Here is an 18,439-nt window from a genome sequence, read left to right as displayed (position 1 = left end):
ACAGACACAGATGTGTGGCTTCTGCAGGCTGGTTTCTATTTCCTACAGCTTCTGAGGAAAAGGAACTGCTCTAAACAAGCACCTGACTCTTCTTCCCTATGCTTTGATGGGTAGGGCTCCAGAATATGTGCCTTCTATCTCTCTCTGGTACTTTATGTTTTGTTTCTGAGACAGAAGCCCTTGAACTTCATGCAGGTCTCAGGCTCCTTCTTCACCCTGAGTTTCCCACTTGTTGGGTTGCAAACCCAAGTCTGACTGTGGTCTCTTCCTGAAGAACATCTCCAGTGTAACCCTGTACACCTGCCTAAATGCTCACAGTCACAACAGAACAGGACTTAACCCAAAATAAACCTGGTGACTTCCTGAGCCACCGCTTCACTTGAGGGGCTCTGAGGAGGTTGATCTCTTTTTCTTAGAGCTTCTTCTTGACTCCTTCAGCCAGACCAAACTCATGGCCAGTTCCCTAGCCTGCCTAGGAGATGCTTTGGGGATGTTGTGTGAACTTTACCTAGGGATACAAGAACAACGCCTACAGACCCCACATGAGACAACAGTGACAGAAACAAAGACTCCACACAAATCAAGCTGGGGAACAAATGAAATACATTAGAAGTGTGCTGTCAATATTGGGGACGTATTGTTGGTTCTTTGTTTGTTTGTTGATACTGGTTCTCACTATGTTGCTGTAGCATTACTGAAACTTGCTATGTATACAGGACTAGATTGACCAACCATTCCCACACCCAAATGTTGACAACAGTGTGCTCCATTGTGTCCAGCAATATTGGAAACTTCTCAGTGGTTATATCCTGGAGAAAAGCTTTGCCTGAAACTTAAAACTGCCTATAGTTCTCTACACCATAAAAGAATGTTAATGGGGCCATTTTATACAGGTCGCCTGTGTGCAGCTACCAAAACTTCAATGAGACAAGAGTCATGCCATGCCAGGAGAGAAGTGATCCACAGCAAAAGAAGATGTGGATTGATCCTGTTCGGGGCAGGGGGGGAATACAGATGAGAAGAGACACACTGGACACCTTATCTGTCAATTCACCTGGGGACACAGATAATACTTGCAAGAAAATTAGGAATGAAGTGTGGTATTCTCATGGATCGTTATTTCATTCTATTCTGCTAACTAATCTGTTAGATTCATTACCCTTTTCTTAACAATACACATGGTTTCCATAGAAGCAACCTCTCAGCATTCTTTCTTCTTTGGTGTTTATATTTCATTGTTCAGAATCCTTCCGGTTTCCTGAGCAGGATTTAATGCCTGTTCAATCACAGATGTGTAATCCAAATTAAAAGTTGTTGGCATCTCAGCTATGAGCCTCAGCACCATCCTGATTGTCTAATATCAGCAACATTTTAACATTACTTATGGGTTCAGGGGTCCTAGTGATTTGGACATTAAAGGAATGGTTAACTTGCAGAATGTTTTACAATGTAGTTGGGGTAGAAGAGGGTTTGGGTCATGTAACAGTTATGGTCAAAGGGCCCCTCTCTGCTCTTAGGTTTTGCAAGTGATTATTTCTAAACTGTGAATTTCATCACATGAGCTGAAAAAAAGAGAACTAAAATCTTCCACTAAACCGAAAGTTCCTAAAATGTATATGGTTCCATGTTCAAGAAAACAGGATAACACTGTTCCTACCCTTGTGAAGAATCATTACAGAGAGATGTTTTCTTCCATGGTTGCTGAGGCAGAGTCAGGGCTCCAAGAGCAGTATCTCTGTGTTCTATCTGCATATGGGTACTGCAATAGCTCATATTACTCTCTAGAGCCCACAGTGAAACTGAAATAGATCCATTCCCAGTTTTATCCACAGGTATGTTGTCCAGGGTGTAGGTATGTTTTGTTGTAGGATATTTGTATACTATGTGAAAAAAGTTTTGCTGTCATTGGTGTAATAAAACCTGAATGGCCAATTGCTAAGCATTAAGCATAAGCAAGACATCTGGACAGAGAGAGAATGCTGGGAAGAAGAAAAGCAGAGTCTTGATCCAGACACCAGGCATTGAGAGGAAACTAGGGCTGCAGGAAGGAAGAGGGGTTGAGCAATGATGGATAGGGAGTAGATGTTATAATAAAGCGTTTGGGTGACCCTGGCAGATTCCATGGCAGGCAAAATTGGCCAAGACAGGGGACACACATCCCAGGCAGACAGAGCTCAAGTGAGAAGTTTTATTAGAAAAGGAAAGGTGGAAGGAAAGAGAAAAGAGGTAAAGAGACATAGAGACAGAGAAACACTGAGACAGAGAAGAGGGAGACAGCAAAAGTCCTGTTTACTCCTGGGAGCGGCAAGAATGAGAGGCAGAAAGAGAGCAGGACAGACATTGAAAGAACAATACTCAACTTTATATGGAAAAATAAAAAACCCAGGATAGCCAAAACAACTCTTTACAATAAAGGATCTTCTGGAGGCATCACCATCCCCGACTTCAAGCTCTACTATAGAGCCACAGTTCTGAAAACAGCTTGGTATTGGCACAAAAAATAGACAGATAGACCAATGGAATCGAATTGAAAACCCTGACATTGACCCACGCACCTACAAATTACTTATTTTTGACAAAGATGCTAAATCTATACAATGGAAAAAAAGATAGCATCTTCAACAAATGGTGCTGGTACAATTTTATTCGGACATGCAGAAGATTGCAGATAGATCCATACCTGTCACCATGCACAAAACTTAAGTGCAAATGGATCAATGATCAAGCCACACTGAATCTTCTAGAAGAGAAAGTGGGAAATACCCTTGAACAAATTGACACAGGAGACTGCTTCCTGAACATCACGCCAGTAGCACAGACACTGAGGTCTGCAATTAATAAATGGGACCTCCTGAAACTGAGAAGCTTCTGCAATAAAAATAAAAAAGGAAACAGTCAGTAGGACAAAACGACCACCCACAGAATGGGAAAAGATCTTCACCGATCCCACATCCGACAGAGGACTGATTTCCAAAATATATTAGGAGCTCAAGAAGCTAGCCACCAAAACACCAAACAATGAAATTAAAAAGTGGGGTGCAGAACTAAATAGAGAATTCTCAACAGAGGAATCTGAAATGGCTGAAAGACACTTAATAAAGTGCTCAAAATCATTGGCCATCAGAGAAATGCAACTCAAAACAACTCTGAAATACCAACTCACTCCAGTCAGAATGGCTAAAATCAAAAATACCAATGACAGTCTATGCTGGAGAGGATGTGGAGAAAGGGGAACACTCCTCCATTGCTAGGAGTGCGAATTTGTAAGACCACTCTGGAAATCAGTATGGCGGTGGCTCAGAAAAATGGGAATCAGTCTACCTCAAGATCCAGCCACTCCTCTCTCGGGTATATACCCAAATAGTGCATGTTCATACAACAAGGACATATGTTCAACCATGTTCATAGCAGCATTGTTTGTAATAGCCAGAACCTGGAAGCAACCTAGATGCCCCTCAACTGAAGAATAGATTGAGAAAATGTGGTACATTTAAACAATGGAGTACTACTCAGCAGAAAAAAGCAATGGAATCTTGAAATTCGCAGGCAAATGGATGGAACTAGAAGAAACCATCCTGAGTGAGGTAACCCAGTCACAAAAAGACAAACATGGCATGTACTCACTCACATATGGATTTTAGACATAGAGCAAAAGATTACCAGCCTATAATCCTCTTCACCAAAGAAACTAGGAAACATGAAGGACTCTAAGGGATAAATGGTCCCCAGGAATGGGAAGTGACATGAACTCCTGAGCTAATTGGGAGCATAAGGGTAGGGGAGAGGGTGCTGCCACAATAAGAGCACAAGAAGAAGAGGAGAGGAGAGGAAATGGAGGAGCAGAGATATTGAGTTGGGGGAAGAATAGAGGAGAGAGAGCAGGATGAGAGATACCATATTAGAGGGAGCCACTATAGGTCCAAGAAGAGATCTGGAACCAGGAAGATCTCCAGAGACCTACAAGGATGACACGATCTGACAATCCAGGCAATGGTGGAGAGGATAACCTAAAAGCCCTTCCCCTAAAATGAGATTGATGACTACTATCTATGCCATCCTAGAGCCCTCATCCAGTGGCTGATGGAAGCAGAGACAGACATCCACAGATATACACTGAGCTGAAATCGGGAATTTAGTTGAAGAGAGGGAGGAATGAAGAGCGAAGGGGTCTGTACCAGGTTGGAGAAACCCACAGAAACAGTTGGCATGAACAAGGGAGAGCACATCGACCCCAGATGCTGTCAGGGAGGCCAGTACAGGACTGATCCAGACCCCTGAACATGGATGTCAATAAGGAGGCCTCTGCACTCCAGGGAGCCTCTGGTGGTGGATTAGTATTTTTCCCTGGTGCAAGAAGGGACTTTGAGAGACCATCCCACGTGAAGAGTTACACTCTGGCCCTGGACACATGGGGGGCCCAGGACCAGCACAGGAAGATTTGGTGGACTTTGCAGAGCCCCCATTGAGAGCCCTACCCTGCCTGGGGAGTGGTGGGTGGATAGGGTGGGGATAGGTTGAGGGTGGGGGAGGAGGGATGGGGGTGAGGGGAGGGAGAGGGAGAAGGGACTTACATGTGAAACAAGCTTGTTCCCTAAGTAGAACTGATAAATAAAAAAAAGAAAGAGAGCAGGACAGAGAGTGAGAAAGATGGTGTAAGTGGGCAGAGGTCTTTCTTTTAAGGGGGTCCTTTGCACCTGGGCTGACCAGGGTACTGCCTGAATACATTCTGCCAGGTGACAAGGGCAGGCCAGTGCTACGGCTGGTTTCTTACAGGAGAGAAAGGCGGGATTTCTGGAGAGCGGAAGAGGAGGAGGAGGAATCCAACCCCAGAGATTGTGCCAGCAAGATTCCAGGGGACTCACAATAAGTTAGAGGTATAGAATGAAAAGGAGGGAACTGACCCACATGACATGACATAAATAAATAAATATGGATTAATTTGAGCTATAAGAACTAATTAGAACCATCTGCTCAAGTTCCTTTTTGTTCACCCATCTCAGGCTTTAAATTTTCAAGTCCTTGTATTAATGCCGGGACACTAGTCTCTTGCTTATTTCTGGTAGAGCTCAAGTAAGAAGTAATATTCTCCTATGTAAAGAGAGACAGAGTTTTCTGTTCTATCCACTTGTTGCCAAATCCCTGTCAGCTGTTTCTCAAAATGCCACTCAGAGGATTATAATAATTATACAGGCTTGGCTAAGAGCTCAAACTTATAACTAAGTAGATCTTGCATTTAAATTAACCAATTTCTATTGATTTTTTCCGAAAAGCTGCTGCTTTGCTCTACCTCAAGCATCTTGTTTCTTGATGACTTGCATCTCAATCAGCTTTGCCCCCGTTCCTCTGATTCCCAGTTTGATTGCTCCACTTAACCTTATCCTGCCTTACCATAGACCAAACAGCTTTATTATTAACCAATGAGAGTAATACATACTCACAGCATGTAGAAAGGATCATCCCCGAGCAATCCTTTGTTGGCAAGAATTGAGCTTGGGAATCTGAACTGTGACCCACGCTGAAGGATCATGGTCCCTGCTAAGGTCACCACAGGGCTAGGCAGTACTGGTTTTAATAAACTCCTGAAAGAAACGGAGACAGCATCGCCCTAAAATACACTGTTATGGAACTCTTGAGATCAAGACCTATTCATTCCTAAGTGTGCTTTTGGCAACGGAATCATTGAGTGACAACTCACTGTCACCACAGGCTTCGTGAGGTCACTATACTCTAATGAACCATCACAGTTGTGATAGAAACAACAGTATCACCCTGCATACTGACCTGCTGTGACTACAATGGTGAACTTGGCAATGTTTCTGAGAGTTTGCTCGGCTGACATTTCCAAAACAACTGACCTTTCTTCTATGAGTAGTCATTTCTTTTTCTTTTTGTCCATTTTTATTTAAATTCTAAATAAGATTGTTTTACAGCTCAATCCCAGTTCCTCTTCCTCCCCTCCTCCCGTGCCCCCCACTAACACCCAACATATCCCATAACCCTTCTTCTCCCCAGGGAGGGTGAGGCCTTCCATGGGGTGTTTTCAGAGTCTGTCATATCCTTTGGGATAGGGCCTAGGCCCTCCCCCGAGTGTCTAGGCTGAGGGAGTATTCCTCTATGTGGAATGGGCTCTGAAACTTCATTTCAGTGCTAGAAATAAGAGGCCCCATAGATGTCTGAGGCCTCCTCACTAACACCCACATTCGTGGCGTTTGGATCAGTCCCATGCTGGTTTCCCAGCTATGAGTCTGGAGAAGAAGAGCTCCCCCTAGTTCATGTCAGCTATTTCTGTGGGTTTCACCAGACTGGTCTGGACCCCTTTGCCCATCACTCCTCCTCTGCAACTGGATTCCAGTTCAGTTCAGTGTTTAGCTGTGGGTGTCTGCTTCTACTTCCACCAGCTGCTGAATGAAGGCTCTAGGATGGCATATAAGTTAATCATCAATCTCATTATCAGGGGAGGGCATCCAAGGTAGACTCAACACTCTTGCTTAGATTAGTAGTTGGTGTCATCCTTGTAGATCCCCTGACATTTCCCTAGTGCCTGATTTCTCTTTACACCTATAATGGCTCCCTGTATTACGGTATCTCTTACCTTGCTCTCCTCTATTCTTCCCCCAACTCGAACTTCCTGCTCCCTCATGTCCTCCTCACACACACACACCCTTATCCTCTTCTCATTCTCTTAGCTCCCTCTCCACTCCCCTCATGCTCCCAATTTGCTCAGGAAATCTTGTCCCTTTCCTCTTCTCTGGGAGACCACGTATGTCTCTCTTAGAGTCCACCTTGTTTCCTAGCTTCTGTGATGATGAGGATTGTAGGCTGCTAATCCTTGCTCTACATCTAAAATCCATATACAAGTAAGTACATACCATGTTTGTCTTTTTGTGACTGGGTTACCTCACACAGAATGGTTTATTCTAGTTCCATCCATTTGCCTGAGAATTTCAGGATTCCACTGTTTTTGTTTTGTTTTGTTTTGTTTTGTTTTGTTTTTTGTTCCATTGAGGAGTACTCTATCGTGTAAATGTACCACATTTTCTTTATCCATGCTTCAGTTGAGGGGCATCTACGTTGCTTCCAAGTCTGGATATTACAAATAATGCTGCTATGAACATAGTTGAACAGATGTCCTTGTTGTAGGAATGTGCTTGTTTTGGGTATATGCCCAGGAGAGGAATTGCTGGATCTTGTGGTAGACTGATTCCCATTTCCCTGTGGGATCACCATACTGATTTCCAAAGTGTCTGTTCAAGTTTGCACTCCTGCCAGCAGTAGAGGAGTGTTCCCCTTTCTCCACATCCTCTCCAGTATAAACTGTCATTGGCGTTTTTTGATTTTAGCCATTCTGACAGGCATAAGATAGTATCTCAGAGTTGTTTTGATTTGCATTTTCCTGATAGCTAAGGATGTTGAGCACTTGCTTATGTGCCTTTCAGCCATTTTAGATTCCTCTATGGAGAATTGTCTGTTTAGTTCTGTATCCCACATTTTTTACATTTTAAAATTATTTCTTTATTTCTCTCTTCTTTTTAAAACACTTTTAAATTTACATATATTTTAATCATATTCCTCCCCTCTCCCAAGTCCTTCCAGATCTCCTCCCCCTTCCTCCATACCCAACTTTTTCTCAAAAAAAAAAAAAAAAAAAAAAAAAAAAAAAAAAACAGTACAACAACACCCGAAAACCAAGAAAATTAAATATCTCCTAGAAGGTATAAACAACAGCTAAGTAGTTACCCTTTACCCCAGTAGCTAGATTTTCACTCATTCATTCATTTTTTAAAATAATGTAACAAAAGAGAATCATTTTACTTGTAGGTCTATGTTTTAATTGATGAACATATGGTATTATTAAATAACTAATTGGTGTGCTTTTCCCTGAGGAAGACTATTTCGCTCACTCTTAGTATGACTTGGTTGCCTATAACTTTGTGTGTGTGTGTGTGTGTGTGTGTGTGTGTGTGTGTGTGTGTGTGTGTTGAAGTATTACAGTCTTTCCTTGTCTTCTTTGGCAAGTCTACTGTCTTTGTCCTTTATCATTTGGCAGTCATGGGCAGGAATTCATGGGTCTATTTTCTGACATTTCTAAGAGACACAATGTCACAGCAAACTCCCTGATCCTCTGGCTCTTTCTATCCCCTCTCCTTTGATGTTCCCTGAGCCTCAGATGTAGAAGAGTTTGATAGATGTATCTACTGGGACTGGGCTCCACAACTCTCCATCTTGATTCATTGTGGTTTTGTGAAATGGTCTCCATCTGTTGCAAAGAGAAGTTTTCTTTTTTATTCTTGTAATTACTACTCATATTTACATATCCTTCCCCCAATTCCCTTGCTCTCCCATCCTCCCATGTTCCCCGCCCACCTCCCCAAACCCACCGCCCAACTCCTTCCCAGGGATAGTGAGGCCCTCCAAGGGGGGCCTTCAAAGTCTGTCATATCATGTGGGGGAGGGCCTAGGCCCTCTTTGCTGTATCTGGCCTGCAATAGTATCCCTCCATAGGGAATGGATTCCCAAAGTCCATTTGTGCTCTAGGGATAAAGACTGGCTCCACTGTCAGAGGTCCCATAGACTGTCTTGGCCTCCTAGATGGCACCACATCCAGAGGGCTTGGTGTGGTTCAATGCTGGTTCCCAGCTTTATGACTAGGGTCTCCATGCTCTCAGTAGGTCAGCTCCACTGTTTCTGTGTTTTCCCCAGCCCCGTATTAGCTACTTTGCTCATCCCTCCTCCCTCTCCACAACGGGATTCCAGGACTATGGTTCAGTGCTTAGCTGTGGGTGCCTGTTTCTGCTTCAGACAGCTACTGGATGGAGGCTCTAGGAATGGTAACCAAGGTAGACACTGATCTCATTATAGGGGAAGGGCATCAATGGCATTTTCTCCACCACTGTTTGGATGCTTAGTTGGGGTCATCCCTGTGGATCCCCTAACATTTCCCCTGTGCCAGACCTCTCTCCATGCCTGTGCTGTCTCCCTCTATCAAGGCATCTCCTTTCCTGCCCTCCTCTACTCCTCCCCTCTCTCAGTCTTGTTCTCCTGCCCCTCCCCTTCTTCACATCCCACCTCCATCTTCTCCCCACCAGGGCTCCCAAACGATAATTTTCAAAGAAGTGTCTGCAAGGACATTACAGAGTGAGCCCCATGACAATCCTTAGCCCTTCTTCCAGGTGAATTCTCACTATTTCACCACAATCAACTCCATCATGAGACCTAGTTTGGAAGATAATTTAATGATGCTGGATTTAGGGGGAAATTCACCCACAGGTACTTGGATTCTCAGACTCAGCCCCTTAATCAAGCTCCCTGTGAGATGTTTGTGTCAAGATGCCTCAAGCTATCACGCCTGAACTATATTATCCAGGCAACAGGCAGTGCCAGAGCCCTCCACATAGGCTAGTGGCCCTTCTGCCTCACAATATTGATGAAAGCAAAGATAAGGAGGTCCAGAGCATTCTGCACACTTAACTGCTACAGTTTTGAGAGGAAACCAGAGTGTATTCCTGAATAATCAGAGTGAAGTGAGCATTTAGAAGTACTGCACTTTCTGATTCTTACAGCTGTGGATGTTGTAGGAGACAGTCCCTCCCTAAACCTGGCTCTAATTTGCCCAATTGATGTTTCAGGAGGACGTGAATAGAGACAGACATCTTGGAATAGATATTCATTCTCTCCTAGTCTGAAAATTCTACCTGCCAGGGAACAACCCAAGATCTACTCTGAGTCAAAATACAGGCAGCCTCTCACCAGGGTTTCTATTTTCTAACAAACTACATTAATAGAACTTAAAATTATTGTTTCCCAGATTAGAAATTGGGAGTATTGATTTGTTTGGTCACAAACTCTAACAACACACAATGATCTAAACAGCTTCCCTCCTTTAAATTTCAGACCATGTTCTGCAAGTAGATACCATGTCACCCATTTTGCAGTGACTCGCATGTCGGTAGGTGCATGTTCTAGAGAAAACAGTTCTCTTTTGCAGTTGTTCCTCTTTCTACAATGACACTGACTGACAGAGGGACAAAAAATGTTGCTGTTGTTCCCCTTATGCTGAGAATACTTTTCCCACAATACTCAGTTTCTGTGCTGGAGACATGTGAACACTCATAGCAACTAATCCATTGGGGTTCTTTCCAACCTTTTTGAAAACCATGTCTGTCATAGTTTTTCTAGGACTTGACCATTATCTCAGTGTTCTCCAAAAATGCTGTCCCCCACAGACAACAAGAAGTACTCTAGAGCACACATTCCCAAGAGGTGCTCTGGGTGATTTTTGGTCATTTGGTGGGTTATAGATGTTTGTGAATATTTAGGAGAGTTGATTACAAATTGTTATTTTTCATGGTCAGGGAGGAAACTAAGTTGATAGGCATAAAAGTTTAAAGTGTTTAACAAAATGATTTGAGGTCTAAAAAATAGTGTTAGGTTAGTAAAACAAGTTAGGATGGCAGGAGCTGGGTTTGAGCTGGGGAAACAATAAGATGTCAAGTGGCAGTGATGGAAGTCAGAAAGCTATGGTCTATGTTACTGAGTAGGAGTTACCTTTTCTGAAGGCTTTTGTCCCTGGTCACCGAATCTGCAGGAGGTTGCATGTGAGTCTTTGTCTGGGCTGCAAGAGAGGAAGGAGACTCAGCCAGGAGGGTGGAACCCCCTACCTAGCACCTTCAGGGAAAGAAAAGACATAAACAACTCATTGCATGTGTGTTAAAATCATCCAGGAAATAGAAAAGTCCATACAATGCAGGATATCGCACAGGTTTCCAGATCACATTTTTTCTTACGATTCTGCAAGCTTTTCTAAATTGATGTGTCCCAGTCACAGCTATCCCTGGGGCACGTGCTCTGTGCCCCTGCTTGGATAGCCCACAGTGGGACCCACTGCACCCTGAGACCCAGGCCTTCCATACCCTACTCACCTCCCTTCCTGTCTTTGGTCTGGTGCCTGAGTCTGAGAAGAAAGAGGATGAGGAGAAAGAGCAGTAAGAAGAGCACCACAGAGACTCCGATCACAGCCTTTTGGTGCCTTGCGGGTCCTAGGAGACAGGAGACATCATGAATAAGGAACATTGAACAGAACATGTTGTGTGAGACTGAGGAGATGATCATAGAGTCTGGGAGGCTTTGAACTAGGTCTTCTGCATGTGTTATGGTTCTTGTTTGGTGGTTCTGGGGACTTCTAAAAGTTAGTGGGGTGTATCTGACAATTTTGCATGCTCCTTAGACACTATACTTCCTAGGGGGTAGCCTCAACCTGCATTGATATGAGGGTTTGTGTTTGATCTCACATTATACTGTTGAGGCATGTCTGTTCTTTTCTGGGGGAGATAGTACAGGGGCCAGGGCTCTGGAGAAGACTGAATGTGTTTGGGGGGATGGAATGAGTGGAGGAAGGGGTAAGCAGCAATCCTTATGTATTGTATAAGAGAATAAATAAATAAATACATAAGTACATAGATACATAAAATAAAAGGAAGCCTACTGTATCAGTGCCCCATGTTGGGTCTTTGTATTTACTGCCTATGATTCTCATGGCTTTGCAGCATGGGACCATCTCTGTACACTTACAGTCACCCAAAGCACCCAGAAGAAAGGTGCTTGGCTTAGGATTGATCCCAGAGTGTCTTTCCTCCTACGTTGTTTCCCTAGACTGGGGCTAACTCTCATGAACAGGAAGTTAATGTCCTTAATGTCTTACCCTATCCCTGTGACATGCCCCTACACAATGTCACCAACATAGTGGTTGATGGATCTGAACTATTGCAGAACAGGGTTCTAGAATCTTTCTCTGTAAGTAGATGAAGTATGTGAGGTCATCATTGAAAGGAACTTAATGTGTCTGTGTCAGGGCTCTCCCATTTACATTTAGAGAAAATGTGAACCACACAGAAGAGGCATGTACACTAGTACATGCCAACTACTCCAGACAAGAATATACCAATCACATAACTAACTTATCACCCCTCAACCCACCCTGCACAAGAGTTCTTGCTTAGACCTCTGTAGTCAGACATAACAGACATGCAGAGTTGTTTTATATGGCCTGACACATTAGATTCAGATTTTCCCAATCTGTGGAATTGGCACATGCTATCATTTTATGTGCTTCATCATAGGACACATCAACAGGATCACACTTTCTCAGGGTGTTTCCCTTGCAGCCTAGCTTCTCAACTTCTGGGTTTCTGGAGAACATATTGGAACTTCTGCAAGACATCCAGTAGCTTGATGACCATCCAAGCTGATCAAGGAATGAAGACTCATGGGGACAGAATGTCTGCATACACTCAGGAACAAACAACCTCCAAGGACAGAAAAAACTAAATTATCTATAGGAATGGATTTTTCAACCCCAGGAAACTGTGGGAAATTTGTTGGAGGAATGATGTGGAGAAAGATGCACAAATTGTCTCAACTCTTCTCAGTCTCCTCGCTGCACTGCAGCCTCTCCAGAACCTCCCAGCTTGCTACCCGGAATCCTCTAGATCCCCTTGAAGAAGGTGAGATGGTTATGAATTAATCTCCTCTCCTTTCCTAATCTCTACATTAGGTCAATTCTGAGGTCAATTAAACAGGGATACCCTCTGAGCTCACAAAAGTCTGGGTCACCTCACCTGAGACTGTGATCTCCACAGGGACACTGGAATGTGACAACAGGAAAGGGGATAATCTTTCAGAACCAAGGCAGATATAGGAGCCTCCAAGGTCCAAGGTCACAGCACTCATGAAGAATTTTGCCTCGTGTTGTGGATCTTGAGACTGTGAACTTTGCTGCATGTAGGGATGGGCTTCACCTTCCTTGAATAGAAAGAAAGTGTCCACTGGGACTGATGACTGACATAGTAGAGTCACATTCTCTCCTGAGGACACAGTAGGTCCTGGATGCACTGAGAGATTAAGTGCAACAAGGGGATGTCCTAAAGACAAGAAAATGGGTAAATGAAAGGCTTCAGTCATTGCCCTGAGTCCCTCATTCAAAAACTAGTCTCTATATTTTAACAGACTGTCCGTTGTCCCCTCTCTTGTCCCTAGACATATTCCTCCCTGGAGATGCTTATCATCATCTTGATGATAAATCCCAGCTCATATCCCAGATGAACCTCTGCCAACATGGGTGCCAACTAAATACACTATTTCCTCACCTGTGATCAGGATGTCCAGAGGGTCACTGGGGGCTGACCACTCAGAGGAGTTGCTGTGTGCACCAAGGCATCTATAGCGACCACCAATGAAGTAATTCCCAGAGCCTACTGTGAAGTTAGTATGAAAATGTCCATCCTGAGGCTGACAGGCAGAGACCTGTGTGAGGTCATGTTCCCCCTCCTTGTACAGAGCAAATCTGTCATAATTTGTCTCAGAGAAACACTTGAGAGTCAAGTTCTCTCCAGGGGCCAGGACAGTTTCTTGTTGGGTCACCAGGTAGGGCTTTCTTGACAGCCCTGGAAGGAAGATATACATGGAGTCATACAGCTGCTTCTTGCAATCTATTCCATATGCCATCCTAATCTGACAGGGCCATGGCCTTTTCCCATTCTGGACCTTAGAAGTCAAGAGCTCCCTTCATCCATCATGCTCTGTAGCTTTCTGGGAGGCAGAATGACTTATAACAAAGGGTTTCTTCTGCCAAATACTTGAGTGAATATGGACACTTCCTCACCTGAGACATGTATCTCCAGGGGGTTACTGGCCTCTGACCACACATATGAGGTATTTGTATAGTATCCATAACATCTGAAGGGCCCATTCTTGCTGTATGTCACAGAGATTTCAGGAAACAAAGCCTGAGACTTTCCTTTGTTTATGAACTGTGCCTTTTGGGACCTGGGGAACTTCAGATCTGCCCCAGTCAAAATGAACCCATCGTATCCTTTGAATGAAATACACTGAAGGCTCACATTCCCACCTGAGGTCACCACAGGGCTGGGTAAGGCTGACAGAGTAGGTTTGTCATCATGGACACCTAGGAGAGGAGGAGGCACCCTGTTAGAAGAAACACAGGCTACACTGACTGCAGTAGATAAGCAATGGAAGCACACATTCGGGAGATTATTTCCTGAGGATATAGGCAAAGACTGGTGTCCTCTCACCTGTCACCACCAGCTCCAGGGTGTCACTGCGCTCTGTCCACCCAGCAGAGCTGTAAGAGTAACAGTTATATCTCCCTGCATTCAGGCTAGACACAGATGGAAGAGAGAATTTTGCCTTGTTATTGTGGTCTACTTGGGTCTCTATGTGGCTGGGTTCAGGGCTGCCCTCTTTATGGATCACATATGTAAGGGTTTGTTGGGTACCCCAACACCAGATGGTAACAGAACTCCCTGAAGAGACCACAGAGCCTGGATGAGCCCAGATGCTGGGTTTATGAAGGTTCCCTGGAAAGATATAGAAGAAAAACAAGTGCATGTCTTAGGACATTTGCACATTAAAGGTCACATTTGCAATGACACTTAAGCTGATCTGCAACAGCAGAAGGACACATAAAAGACCTCACTCTTCCCTTGACTGATTTGTGTCCACTGTGATTATCCACCCAGATTTTTGCACCTCCAGTCTAGATTTATCACACCTTTGGTGAAACAGGTTCAATAACCCATAACACATCAGGTCCTCCCCTGGGATCCTGTGTCTGTTGTAATATCATTCAAAGACAAGACTGCATTTTCCTTACCTGAGACCAGGAGCTCTAGAGCATTACTGCTCACTGACCACAACTGGGGGTTATTCAGGTAATAGCCATAGCATGTGAACCTCCACCTCTGGTTATGGGTCACGGGACCCACTCTGAAATGACCTCCTGAGAGCCCATGGTGTCTGTTCTGTGAGGACACAGGCCTGGAGAACTTCTGATCTTCCTTCAGTAGAATGAATCCGTTATATGCCTGTTGTGATACACACTGAAGAGTGACATGCTGTCCTGAGATCACCACAGGACTTGGAAGGGCTGACAGGGTGACTTTGCTGGAGTAAAACCCTATGAGAGAAGAGGAAGCCTGCTAAGTGGAAACAATGTAAAAATTGCCTTCCTCTTCAGGAAGTAGAGGAGGAGACACCATGGTGACCATATTCTTTTCCTGAAAGAAATTCCAAGGATTGAACAATTATTCTCTCACCTGTCACCGCCAGTTCTAGTGGGTCACTATGCTGTGACCACCCTGCAGATCCATAAGAGTAACACCTGTATTTCCCTGCATGATGCCTTTCGATGGATGCTATGGAGAACAAGGCCTTGTTACCAGGCTGTTTTGGAGTTTGACTATCCAAGGGTACTGGACTTCCTTCCTTGTGGAGGAAATATATTTGGGTTTCCTTGGTCCCCTCACACAAGACAGTCACATCATTCTTCAAGGCAATCACGGAACCTGGCTCGGCCGACAAAGTGGGTTTTTTACATTTCCCTGGAAGGAAGTAGATGAGAAGGAGTAGGACATTGAACAGTTTCTCAGTAATAGTCAAACTTGCTGCTGCTCTTGTACTTTACTACTGATTAGAAAAGGAACGTTATTGCTATAGAAAGACTCATCACTCTCCGAATCCCTGCAGGTTTCAGAGTTCCTATGCCTTCCTCTCATTTTCTGTACCTTGATTCCCATAGTCTGTATGCGGTGTCAATTACCTCAGCCCTGAATCATCAGACATATCACACACCAGGGCTCCACTGGGAACCTGTGTTCAGTAGAATGCGATTTCACGGAGTTTCTGAGACTTCCTCACCTGAGACCACCAGCTCCAGGGGGTCACTGGCTTTTTACCACACCTGAGGATAACTTGTGTAATAGCCAAAGCATCTCCGTGGCTGGAGTTCGCTAGATGCACTTGGAACTCAGTGTGGAACATCCCAGTGTGTATATCACCTGAGCTCTGAGGGCTGGAGAAATTCTGACCATCCTTAGTTAAAAAGAACCAGTCACAACTCAAATTTGAGCTACAAATGAGGGGCACAGGCTCTCTTAAGTTTACAACAGGGTTTTGCTGGGTTAACAGTGTGGGTTTGTTGTAGAATCCTAGATGAAATAAAATATACAATGTTAAAGGGGCTCATACAGTGTGAATTGTACCCTAAGGCTGTCCTTTTAACAGGATATACTGCTACATCACTCTTTCCATGAGAGTGACATCTGTGGTTAAGATTTTGAGTGTCCTCTCATCTATCACAAGCGGCTCTAAGGTGTCACTGCGCTCTGACCATCCAGCAGAGTTATAAGAGGAACACTGATATCGCCCTGCCTGCAGCTATGTCACAGATGGAATGGAAAGTATTGTTATATTCTTGTGGGCTATTTGGGTCGGTTGGACCAAGAGTTCTTGATTTCCCTCTTTATATATCACAATTGTTATGGTTTCTTAGATTGCCGTGACCAGATAGTAACAGGACTCTCTGAGGGGATCACTAAGCCTGGCTCAGCCCATATGGTGGGCTTGTGAAGTAATCCTGCAAAGCGTTAGAAAAAAAAAGTGCATCTGTTAGGGAAATATCACTGAGAAGGTCACAATTATCACTGATGCATAAGCTCTTCTGCAATAGCAGAGGACACATAAAAACCACACTTTCCCTGGCTCTTGGATTCCACTGTTATTTCAACCCTAGTTTTGGCACCTCACATTCAGCTACATCACACATTCTGTGGTATTGAATTCAGTAGCCTTGGCTCTCAATCAACTACCACACATCAGGTCCTTGGCTGGAATCTTGTGTCAGTTACAATTACACTCAAATGAAACTCCTGCACTTCCTTACCTGAGACCAGGAGCTCGAGGTGGTTACTGGGCAATGACCACAGCTGGGGGCTGCTCCCAAGATAACCATAGCATGTGAACCTCCACCTCTGGTTGGCGGTCACAGGACCCACTGTGAACACAGCTTTAGGGTACATATTCTGTGAGGGAACTTGACTGGAGAACTTCTTGTCATCCTTCATTAGAACAAAAGTGTTATACATCCCTTGTGACTCACACTGAAGGGTCACATTCCCTCCTGAAGCTACCACAGGGCTGGGAATGGCTGACAGAATGGGGTTGCTGGGATGAACTCCTAGGAGAGAAGAGGAAGCCTGTTATTTGGACTTTTATAAGAAGCATTGTTCCCTTCTCCTATTTGAGAAAGGAGGCCCCAGTGAACATATTCCTTTCCTTATGATAATCCTGGTGTTGGGGGGGGGGTTCTCTCACCTGTCACCACCAGCTGCAGCATGTCACTGTGTTCAGATGTTTCATTAGAGCTTTTATATTCACACCAATATTGCCCTGCATTGTACCATTGAACAGATGAGATAGAGAACGTGCCCCTGTTGTCAGTTTCTAGAATGGTTGTTGGTAACAGGTAATCTTGACTTCCTTCTTTGTAAAGACGATATTCCTTGGTATCTAAAGGCCCTTCACAGAAGAATGTCACCTGGTTCCCAGTGGCTACCACATTACTTGGCACTGTCCTGAGTGTAGGTTTAAAGAGGGCCCCTGAAAGAAATTGACAATAGGTTCCACAGATCTCCCCATCTGATATAAGTACTCAGACCCAGGACCACCCAGAACTCACCCTCAGACACAAGCTCTCAGACCCAGCACCATTCAGGCTTCCCCCAGCGTCAGGACACACCTGCTGTTCTCCATCTGCTCTGTTCATGAGTTCCCTGTGATTCCCCATCATGGTGTCCAATCTGGGGCAGCTGGGAAGACACTCACCTGCCAGCACTGGGATCCTGATGTTCAGACTCAGTCCTGCAATAGAGTTACCTGTGAGTGTTTGCCCTGAAACAGGAGCACGATCTCCACTTCCTGGTGCCTTCTGGACCTGATGAGACATCCCGATGTCCCAAATCTTGACCTTAAGGTAGATTCCCTCTCAGACTGGAAATATCTCTCCCTATTTGATATCTCACCAAGATAAAGCACAATTGTCACAAAAAGCATCATGGCAGCTTCTAGTTGCCACAAGTTTGCTGATAGTTCACCTCCTGTCAAAACACAGTAGACAGACATCTGGCATCTGGAGGGTGGATTCTTCTCCTTCTCATGAAGATGTTATATTAGCAGCCACTGAGGAAGAGGAACTGTTCTAACCAGGCAAATGACTCTTCTTCCCTAATCCATGAGAAGTAGTGCTCCAGAATGTGGTTCCTATCGCTGTGTGGTTCTTTAGTTTCTGTTTTTGCTTCTGAAACTGAACATCTTAAACTTCATGCGTATTTCAGGTTCCTCCTCCTTCTCTCTGAGCTTCCTGTGCTCCGGGATTGCAAATGCAAGTCTGACTGTGGTCTCTTCCTGAAGATAATCTCCAGTGTAACCCTCCACATCTGCCTGAATGCTCCCAGTCACCACAAAACAGCATGTAACCCAAAATAAACCTGGTGACTTCCTGAGCCACCGCTTCACTTGAGGGGCTCTGAGGAGGTTGGTGTTTTTCTCTCAGAGCTTCATCTTGTGTCTCCTTTACTCCTTCAGCCAG

At 44.4% G+C, this 18,439-nt stretch overlaps 1 protein-coding gene across 1 annotated transcript; it reads right to left on the bottom strand.

Annotated features, from left to right (window-relative positions):
• Positions 1-10,541: 10,541 nt before the first annotated feature.
• On the bottom strand, positions 10,542-17,797 carry LOC113837258 (leukocyte immunoglobulin-like receptor subfamily A member 6). The gene is made up of 11 exons (XM_035449168.1): positions 17,677-17,797; positions 17,167-17,451; positions 16,736-17,029; positions 15,111-15,395; positions 14,669-14,971; positions 14,088-14,372; positions 13,658-13,960; positions 13,143-13,439; positions 12,615-12,917; positions 10,920-11,036; positions 10,542-10,612 (listed from the first exon to the last, which is right to left on the bottom strand). The coding sequence occupies exons 1-11, from the start codon at positions 17,795-17,797 to the stop codon at positions 10,542-10,544; spliced, it is 2,664 nt and encodes an 887-aa protein (XP_035305059.1).
• Between the last annotated feature and the right edge of the window lie 642 nt (positions 17,798-18,439).

This window comes from Cricetulus griseus, chromosome 9 (genome assembly GCF_003668045.3).
Source record: "Cricetulus griseus strain 17A/GY chromosome 9, alternate assembly CriGri-PICRH-1.0, whole genome shotgun sequence".
Taxonomy (NCBI): Eukaryota; Metazoa; Chordata; class Mammalia; order Rodentia; family Cricetidae; genus Cricetulus; species Cricetulus griseus.
This window is presented reverse-complemented; position numbering and strand designations above follow the sequence as displayed.

Bases quoted from the DNA above. Each gene is read 5' to 3' on its own strand.
- LOC113837258 (XM_035449168.1), bottom strand. From the start codon at position 17,797: ATGTCTCATCAGGTCCAGAAGGCACCAGGAAGTGGAGATCGTGCTCCT. The intron at 17,030-17,166 runs GTGAGAGAACCC...CTTCTCTCCTAG, and splicing joins GCTGCAGCTGGTGGTGACAG to GAGTTCATCCCAGCAACCCC. The intron at 13,961-14,087 runs GTGAGAGGACAC...CTCCTCTCCTAG, and splicing joins CCTGGAGCTGGTGGTGACAG to GTGTCCATGATGACAAACCT.